At 36.9% G+C, this 9,826-nt stretch overlaps 1 protein-coding gene across 3 annotated transcripts in view; it reads right to left on the bottom strand.

Annotated features, from left to right (window-relative positions):
• Positions 1-1,295: 1,295 nt before the first annotated feature.
• vasp (vasodilator stimulated phosphoprotein) overlaps positions 1,296-9,826 on the bottom strand; it is a 31,727-nt gene continuing 23,196 nt past the window's right edge. For 2 of the 3 annotated variants that reach the window (XM_023351935.1, XM_023351934.1), the window contains 10 exons: positions 8,269-8,351; positions 7,648-7,928; positions 6,547-6,725; positions 6,327-6,378; positions 6,149-6,176; positions 5,994-6,033; positions 5,714-5,770; positions 4,593-4,662; positions 3,855-3,912; positions 1,296-2,480 (listed from right to left, as the gene is read on the bottom strand). In XM_023351935.1, coding sequence (XP_023207703.1) covers positions 2,446-2,480; positions 3,855-3,912; positions 4,593-4,662; positions 5,714-5,770; positions 5,994-6,033; positions 6,149-6,176; positions 6,327-6,378; positions 6,547-6,725; positions 7,648-7,928; positions 8,269-8,351 — 883 coding nt within the window. In that variant the 3' untranslated portion in view covers positions 1,296-2,445. The remainder of the gene's footprint in view (positions 2,481-3,854; positions 3,913-4,592; positions 4,663-5,713; positions 5,771-5,993; positions 6,034-6,148; positions 6,177-6,326; positions 6,379-6,546; positions 6,726-7,647; positions 7,929-8,268; positions 8,352-9,826) is intronic. The other variant, XM_023351936.1, reaches the window with a different exon arrangement.

The raw sequence follows: 9,826 nt of genomic DNA, 5'->3' as shown, positions 1-9,826 counted from the left end.
TGGAAGGACACTGGCTCTTTCCTGGTGTGAAACCTCTGTTATTGAGATTTAACCAGTTTAATTCCTGATTTTATTAACAAAATAAAGCCTTGCTGTGCTTCAGCCACTTGCGTTAGTTTAAAAAAAATTTTTTTTTAAATTTAATCTCAAATCATTCATATAACAGTTTATTTTGATTAAAAGCCTCTCCAACATGTTTAACAGTACAGATGATGCAGGCAATATAAATAAAAATCAACTTAACTGGAAGCCATGGATACAGTACATTTGTACTTTTATAGTGATTATTTTTACACTTAATCTTCCTCAGATCGGATCAGAGGTTGTAAGCACTGGAGGTTAAGGAATGGCTCTCTGCCACCCCATATTATCAAACACATAGTCTTTATGCAGAAAACCTTTTTATGATTCAGCATTTCAGACACACTATTGAAAGATACACTTTTGGAATATGTTTTATATTTAATCTGCTTGGAGACGTCTGCATTAATTTTATAGGATGCATTTTTTAATCAAAGGTTGTCTGACTGCCAGAAAATATGCTTTATAAAATGTTTTTTTCAAGTAAAACATAGTAACTTCAATGTTTTTAAACAGGGATTATGTTTAGTGTAATATACAGCCTCCACCACATTGAAACCTACAGCTAACACAGGTTAGTAAGAAAATTACAATTTAGGAATCAACATTTTCTGTAATATTTGTTCGGCTTAGGGTTGTCTTCATGACACTAGATGAAGCACCAACGTTTCGTCTGTGAAAGCTATGAAGCAACAGTGTGTTGTCCCTCCCCCACCTGTTGCTGCACACTGACTGCTATGCAGCTGGTTTACACCATTTCCACACTTTTAAAGCAACGCTTTTGTCTGTCTTAAAAGTTTAAATATTCTCCAAAAAACTGATTTACAAAGTCACGGATCTCAACACAAAGTACCATGTTAATCTCAAGAAATTAATTTAGTTTTATATTTTAAACACAAATGTATGAAAATAGCATACTTATGTCCTTCTTTAATTTGCTTATTTGTAATGTCTGTATACCTCACCCAGTCATCAATGTTATTTTGTTGGCTAGAAGCTAAAATGTGTGGCAAACATTACATGTGAAATTTATGTCTCAAATGTGTCAAATAATTTTTCTAATACCAATCAAATACACCGAAGCTAAGGCATTCTTTTCATGTACCCCAACCTGGATAACATCAAAATATTATTGGTACAGCTCATTCAAAAAAATTCTTAATTTCTAGATGAAAATTTTTCAACAGAAAAAAAAAAGACTCGTCACACAGGGATGAATTTTAAGAAGCAGCTGTATTTGACTATAAAGGCATTGCTAGTCCAGTGTCTAAGCTGTTTTCTTTATATTTCAGTGTAAAAAGTCTAGACTATTAGAAAAAAAAAGAAAACCCCCAAAAAACATTTCATGAGAAAAAAACAATCATTGAAAAAAAATGGAAAAAGAAATCCCCACTCACCAGTCATCAATTAAAATAGAAATACAATTTAAATTTTTGCTAACATTTTCCCTCAAAACAAATATATATAATTCCTTATCTATAGATAGATATATATATATATAGATTTATTCTCAAGGCAGTTGGTCACGGCCAAATTAATTGACCTCATTATGGCCGTTTTCTCATGTTTCAAAAAAAAAAAAAATTTATGAAAAAAACATATCGGTAATAAAAGCAAAATAACCGGCAGAAGCACAGTAGACAGTAGGACCACCACTGCATTGGCCGACAGATAATGTCTTGTTTTGAGTGAGAGGGAATAGTCTATCAAGGCAGTGTGGCGCAGACACACCTCCTCCAGAACAAGTGCAATGCAAAGAGAAAAAGTTCTCACAAATGATAAAACTACAACACACTCTTCTTTCACAGCACTCGGCTCGTCCAATAGATTCCCTTTTGCTCGACTCCTCTTCCTCAAGCATCTCTTTGTTGCAGCAGGGAAGGCTTTTTGAGTTGCGTCCTTCCTGAAAGGTCAAAGTCTTGAAGGAGATGAATGAGTTTGATATCCAGATCCATCCTTGAATTCAGCAATTCCAACTTAAAACTATTAAGTAACCATAACATTTTAGTAAAAAAAATATCCATTATTACAGTGAAAGAAAAAAAAAAAATTAAGTAAAACGTTCCCTGAATACTGAAGAGTGCTCTATCAGTAATAATGCATCTGACAGCATAAGGGAGTGGACACAAGTAGCATCATCAGAAGTGCTGGATGGTGACGTGAGGAAGTCCCTGGGTTATATTTGACATGAAACAAAAGTTTTTGTTGTACAAATAAGCAAGAATGCTCTCTTGTGTTTAAGATTGATAGAAGAAAAAGAGAAAAGGTGAAGGAGGAGAAATCCCTGGGAGTTGTTGGTGCAAGATGTGGCTAAACTTCCTCACCGCATCACAACCCTCGGTCCAACCAGACAACTCAGCAGAACTATGTGCTTCTCTTTTGAAGTTCCTGAATAAAGGCTGTAAAACAAGAAATGGGAAACAAACAGGTAAATAAATACAATAATTTTACAATACCATATAAGAGCAGTACTCCTTAAGCATTTTCATGTCATGTAATCTTTTCTATGAAGGCTTAAATGTTTGTCAGAGAACATCAATAGTGAACAAACGGCACCATGAAGACTAAAAAACCACGCCTGACAGGTCAGGGAGAATATTTTGGAGAAGTTTAAAGCTGGATTTGGTTATGAAACAATATCCAAAGCTTATAGGTAATAAACTAAGGAGAAGGTGCTTTGATCCAATGCGATCAAAACTGAAATGTTTGGCATACATGCAGAACACTGTGCTTAGACAGAAACACAGCATGGACAACATAGTTGGTCAAAGCTGGTGGATGGAGCTAAACGCAGGGCAATGTTGGAAGAAATCTGTTGGAAGCTGCAAGACTTAAGACTGTGTGGAGAGCTTCCTCTTCTAGCAGAACAAAGAGCCCAAACATCCTGGCAGAGCTACAATGTAATGGTTTAGATCAAAGCACATCCTTGTGTTAGAATGACCCAGTAAAAGTCCAGAGGCAAAAATCTGTGGCAGGTTTTGAAAAAATTCATGAATACAGACTTCAATTGAACTGAGCTGTAATTGTTTATCTTTCCAGCTTTACAACTATGCAATAATTTTGTTGGTCTATTAAACAAACTGCACTCAGGTTTGAGGATACTATGCAACAACAACATGAAAAAATATTGTGGTGCTATGATTTAATCTGCATGCTGATTTATTTTATAAGTTTATTTGATAGGGACAGACACACAGCGACATAGACAAACTGAACAAAACAGCAGTCCCATGTTTGCATCATCTGAAGCCGCTCCAGTAGATCTGCTATTGCCCTACAGTCCCTCTATGCAATCGCTTAATGGTGTAGGTGCATATCAATTTAAACACTTAAAAATCAACTTTAAAAGATTATAATTTATAAAATTAGGAAAGTCCAAAATGTCAAATTTAGCCAAAATGTGACAATGATGGAATCTGATCGGCTTTTGATATAAAACCTTTAAAGAGCCCGATTATAGAGACTTGCTAATGGTTTGAGTATAGTTTGACTAGTATGAGACCAGACAGTAGCTCCATAGGAAAAATGTGAGTTCAATCATTGAGTTCAAAAACATCTCTGCACAGTGAAGTGTTAAACAATTTCTAATAATTTTATAACAGATCTATTTGATCTAACAGTCTTGCTGATTTTATCAACATGGCTCCTAAAATTTTACTGAGCATCCAGAATTATTCCTAAATATTTTTCTTGTGATACTTGCTCAATAGGGACCCCATTGATCTGGATATTCAAGAACTGTAATGACGTTTTCTTGATTGATAAAGCCTTACCTCCAATAATTTCCTCCTTGACTTTTTGTAATTCTTTCCGCACCTCCTCCAGGATCTCCTATAAGGCAACAAACACATCATAGTGACACGGTCATTGTTCACTGTCAATTTATGGCAACTATTTATACAGAAGCCAGGCTTTAAATGAGGAACTTGCAAAATCACAGATTGTAAAGACAGATGAACAATCAGATGCATTGTCAGACAATTAGATGGCAGAATAACAGGACTAACAAATGGAGAAATATGGAGTAAAGTCACAAAATATTCAGTGTGTGTCCAGATCTGATAAGTACTTGGTAAGAGTTGGTGAAATACATTTTTAGTATTTTACTGAGTTTGTAATGGTTAATCTGCACTTAAAGAAGAAAAAAGAAAACAGCTACATGACTGAATCTGTGGAGGCTTCCTAAAGCAGATGGGGTTTATTACTATGTCAGACTATAATATAAAATAATAAACATGCCAATGTCAGAATTAATTTCTTTGACATTTTCAAATATGATAATCTTTCTGAGAAAACACAAAAAGATACAAAGCTCTTCTTAAATTCTCCTTTAGCGGTTTTTAAAAAGGAGACTTTTCTTTTTAAATACACTTCTCATGTAGATATATTGCAGCTGACCAATTAGTGCATTAAAACAAATGTAGCACTAAACCTGATGTTTTATCATCACACTTCAGTGCAAGTAATCATAGTATTGTAGTGAAAAAACGATAAAATCGGTGAGCGTTTACCTGTTTAAGGTTGTCTAAATCAGAGCCATCAGCTCCACCTGCATCATTATTATTGCTTGCACTCTTCGCCCTATAAGACAACAAGAAACAGAAAAAATTTCATGTTATTGACGGCATTTCACAAGGAAATTATTCATTGTTGGAGAAAACAAAATATAGTACAACGAGGATAACAGGACAGTAGATGGAACATGACGAGATGCAATGCGGGTTAGTATATTATTTTAAAAAGTAGTTAATCATCAATTTTGTATTTGTTGGAGTTTATTGACAGAACAGTGCCTTGGTGACATTTTCAACCACAACCCAAAATTTATTTTATTCGTATTTCATGTATTAGACAAAGTAGTGCAAACTTGGGAAGTAGAATGTGGTTTTCAAAATGTTGTCGCAAAGTAATGGATTGGTGGGCTTATTACAAAATCACACTTTGTAGATTTCATTAGTGTAATAATTTTTCATGATCATGCATAGCTGGGAATCTTATGGGGTATGACTGCATCAGCTTTGCATATTCACATAGTAAAACTTTGGGCAAATATTTTCACCTGCTTCCCAGGTGTGGAAAACTATTTACACAGCATTACACTCACCATTTTTATAGTGGGTGATTCACATATTGTTTTATAACCCAACTCTGCTTTAAAAAACCCCCCAAAAAACTAGCTGAAACCCATGCGACCTTTTCCTTTCCCAACTTTGTGTTGTATAATTACATAAACATTCCACAAAATACCTTAGAATTCCAGGTTTTAACATGAAAAAGTAAGAGGGGTATTGGTAGTTTTTAAAGACGCAACATAAAACAAAGCTGTGTTTAGATGAGGCATAGTTTACCAGAATACAATGGCATAAATGCCTACGACAAAAACAAAACTAAGTATCATTGTCAATCAGGGTTCCATTTCATGTGGTTTGCAGCACTAAAATGATAAGGTAGACCATTAATAACTCTCTTGGGTGTACACACGCATGCCGGGTTCTGATCCAATAGATGGAGCTATCAACTGCACAATTTGCTACCCAGGTGTGTAGGCAGCAGCAGAGCTGCTTTGCCGTCAGAAGGAAAGCGAAGGCAGGAGGGGAGCAGAGGAGTGGAGGGAGGGGAACATCATGTGTACCTTGGAGCTTGGGACACTGAGGAAGTGGTGTCCATGCTCTTGGGGATGGAGTTATTCCTGTTAGTGAAATACACACATACACACTCTGCTCTTAGAATGAATATGAATGACTTTTAGACATAAAAACACTCTTAAGGAGAGATGTAGATGCAGAACCAGCAATAAATAGACACACACACTTTGATGGAGGACTAGTTTTGAGGTGACTTCAAATATGAGACATGTGTGAGCTAAAATTTTACTGATGATGCTTAGACTGAATAGGTTCATCCAAGAGTACCTAATCATGGACGTTTTCTCCCAAGGTCTTCTTATTGAATCTAAAAAGGAGAACAGACAGAAACATGAGCCTCTCAGTTCAGCTTTGCAAAACTGTTACTTAATATTGGCCAGAATGTGGGCGGCATGCTATGAATAAAACGGTTCAGTTCTCACCATTTTGACCTTGAGGCTCTGAATCATCCTGTGGAGAAAAGACAGCAACTTCTGTAAACACTGAGTCACATGTAGCTATTTCTAAACTTTAATCTATCAGTCTTCTACAGAACTTCTACATCTAATTTTAATTGATGTCGTCAGTTAATCAGAAATACTGTAATGAGCGGACTCTTACGTTATCTTGCGTCTTCACGGCAGGCTTCTCTCCTGTATCTGCAGCTTTTCTCCTGAAGTAAAATTAAATTGCTTTGTTACTTTAAATACAGTCAGTTTACAGAGAGATGTGTGAATATTCTGTTATAGTCGATTGATTTTAAAATTTACAGAGGGCAGCAAAGAACTATATAGTCAAAACCTTTGTGAACATTCGATTTGATACATGACTCTAAACCCACCTGCGTGCCAGAATGGCACTCATTTCGCCCATCAGACCCCCTCCTCCCCCTCCTCCGCCTCCACTGCTACCACCTCCTCCTCCACCACCACCGCCGCCACCTCCCCCTCCCATGGAGGAATTGCTGACGCGGTTCGACTCTGTTCTGGCTGCTGGAGCTGCAGAACCACCTTCCTCCTGCTGAGGGCAGCAAACAGCAAAAACATGAGTGCTCTGATGCAACTGAAACCAAACATTGTGTACACTGTATAAAAATAAACATAACTATTGTTTCTCAGTATTTGACACTAAATCAAACTAAATGTTTTGGGTCATTTAGAATTTTCAAAATCATTTCTACTTCCTAAATGGCAGATTATTAGGATTTGTTTTTTCTTTTCTTTTTTTAACTTGCTTTCTCCAAATTCAACCCAAAGTTAACCATTTTTTTTAACAATTGAGGAAAATTCAGATGATGAGGTCATGGCTTTTCAAGTTTCTAAATTCACAACATATTTGAGGAGGACGCTTAAAAGAACGGCAACTTAAATGTGAAACAGCCCATTACTCTAGGCATACCGCCAAATAATAGTTACAAAGTGGTTAAAGAATAACAGTCTGTTTTGGAGCGACCATCATAAAAGACTAGTCTCAGCTCCAAAGAAAACTTGTGGGCCGAGCTGAAAAGTGTGTAAACAAAGTGGCTTAAAAACCTGATTCTGTTACACCAGTTTTGTCAGGAAGAATGGACCACAATTTCAGCAACTACTGTGAGAAGTTCATGGAAGGAAACCCAAAAATGTTGGCTCCAAGTCAGAGTTTACATCCAGCATTAAGGATGTAAACTTCTAAACAAAGAGGAAAGCTAAAATAATTTATATTTTTTATTTTCTCTCTCAATTCTTGCATTTAAAAAAAAATCTAAATAATGTTTAAAATCCAAATCACTTAAGCCAGAAAAGGTTTACTCTTACTTAATGTCAGACACTGATTAATAAAAGTTGAGTATCATTTTATACTGTAACATGAACATGGCTGTTTCAAAGCAGACAGGTCACATCGTTAGTGCAGAAACTTTATTCACTCAATAAAAATAGCACTAATTACAACATCTGATACTAACCTTGGACACTTTGCGGAGTTTAGCTCCTGCAAGGGCAGCTGCCAAGCCTCCAGCTCCCCCTAATCCTCCACCGCCATCTCCACCTCCGCCACCGTCTCCGCCTCCACCTGGAGCAGGCAGTGGTGGAGCTGGTGGTGGTCCTGTGGGAGGCGGTCCAGGAGGAGGAGGGATGCCCGCTGCCGGGGGAGGGCCAGGGGGCGGTGGAGGAGCTGGAGGAGCTGGAGGAGCTGGAGGAGGAGCTAGACCTCCAGGGGCCATTGGTGGAGCTGGAGGGACATGGACTGGAAGGAGAGACAGAGACATCACTGACAGTTAATTGGCTTTTTTTTAGAAAAAATATTTATTGAAAAAATGCAAGTCAGATTTCTGATATGCAAGTGGAAAAACTTTTTTCCCCACCACCTGGAGGCTATGATGGGAACAAGCCTTTGATAGTATTAAGTAAACGCAATAAAATCTGAAAAAAAGTCTGACAATCCCAGATCTAAAGAAGAAACATGCAGTGGAACAACTTTCTCCATAACCTGGCTCAGAATGAGGGTACTATGAAATAGTCTTGTAGAGGTTGGAGTGTATTGCAGTTAAATGCGATCATCTGCAGCACACCAGGTGTTTCCTGACCTGCAGCGGCTTGTCGTTCTCTTTCCTGCCGCTCTCTCTCCTGTCGCTCTCGTTCCTGCTGTTCAAGCCTCTGTTGCTCCAACCTGTCAACACACACCTTTGTTAAAATGCATGTCATCCTCAGAACTAAAATTAGATGTTTTTAAGTTACCAAAACCTACTATTATGACAAAGTTGTGCTGAGCTTTGTGAATCTAAATACATCAAATGGAAAATTTTACACAAGTTTATAGATCACATTAATATTGACCTGGCATCTTCATGGACAGTTCAGGTTATTAAACTATGGAGTGAAAATAGTGTCAAAAAGATTTGTGTGTGCGTAAAATGATTTGTGCGTGCGTAACAGGATTTGTGCGTGCGTAAAAAGATTTGTGCGTGCGTAACAGGATTTGTAAACCTTAAAAATAAAATACATGTTGAAAAAGTACACACAAATCACCTGGTACGCACACACAAAACTGCAGTTACACACAAATCCGGTTACGAGTGCACAACTATTTTTGAGACTCATTTCACGCCTCGGTGGAAGCTCCAAGATTTGTGTGTAGATGGTGCGTTTACATGCTAGTAAAAGCTGGGACATCTGAGTTTTCTTTGGAACTGTTTCTTTTTTCCATAGTTCAATACGTATTTCTCTCTTTACTTGTCTCGTGGCTTAGACATATTTTTGTGAGAGAAAAATACATATGTTATTACACCCACGTCTACTTTTTAATACTATAAGATTCGGCTGACCCGCCATTCTCTTGTTTCTTCTCTCAGTTTGAATGAAGGCTTTTCCCAGTCAGAGCGGAATAAACTTCCACCACCTAGTGGTCGAATTTTTACCCAAGTAATTACAGTTGTATAGGTCCCAAATGCGGATTCATATATAAACAATCTTATAGTATTAAAAAGTAGATGTGGGTGTAATGACATATGTATTTTTCTCTTACGCACGCACAAATCTTTTTACGCACGCACAAATCCTGTTACGCACGCACAAATCATTTTACGCACACACAAATCTTTTTGACACTATTTTCACTCCATATTAAACAGTCCAAATTAATATTTTCATGTAGAATTTTGGTGCATTGCATTTGAAATATAAATAGCGAAAACATTTGCTATTGCGGTATTGAACCTATTAATATTGCAATGATGGTTGTGGTTTAAAATATTGTGCAGCTCTAGTCAAGTGTGATGTGAAGTGTTAGGTTTCCAACACACAATCAACTAATAGACCACAAAATACATGTTTTGTCTCATTTGGTCAGAACACCTTCTTCTTTTTTATATTTCACAGAACAAACAAAAATTTAAAACCATGTATCCTGTTACTTTCATTTTACAGATATGCTTTTATGTCTGACCTTCTGAAGACCTATCACAGAACCCAATACAACAAGAAAAATAAGTGCAAGGGGCAAGTATCTGCCGATATGTCATTATGTAATGGCTCACAGAATAAAAAAACAAAACAAAACTGTGTATTTAAGTAAGATACATATTGTAAATTGTTCCAGATGAATATACTTTGAAGGGAGAGGCTTTGTTAGATAAGAATTCAAAC

The sequence above is a fragment of the Xiphophorus maculatus genome, chromosome 18, assembly GCF_002775205.1.
Source record: "Xiphophorus maculatus strain JP 163 A chromosome 18, X_maculatus-5.0-male, whole genome shotgun sequence".
In the NCBI taxonomy this organism is placed as follows: domain Eukaryota; kingdom Metazoa; phylum Chordata; class Actinopteri; order Cyprinodontiformes; family Poeciliidae; genus Xiphophorus; species Xiphophorus maculatus.
Note: the sequence above shows the minus strand (reverse complement) of the source record. Positions and strands in the feature narration are given on the sequence as shown.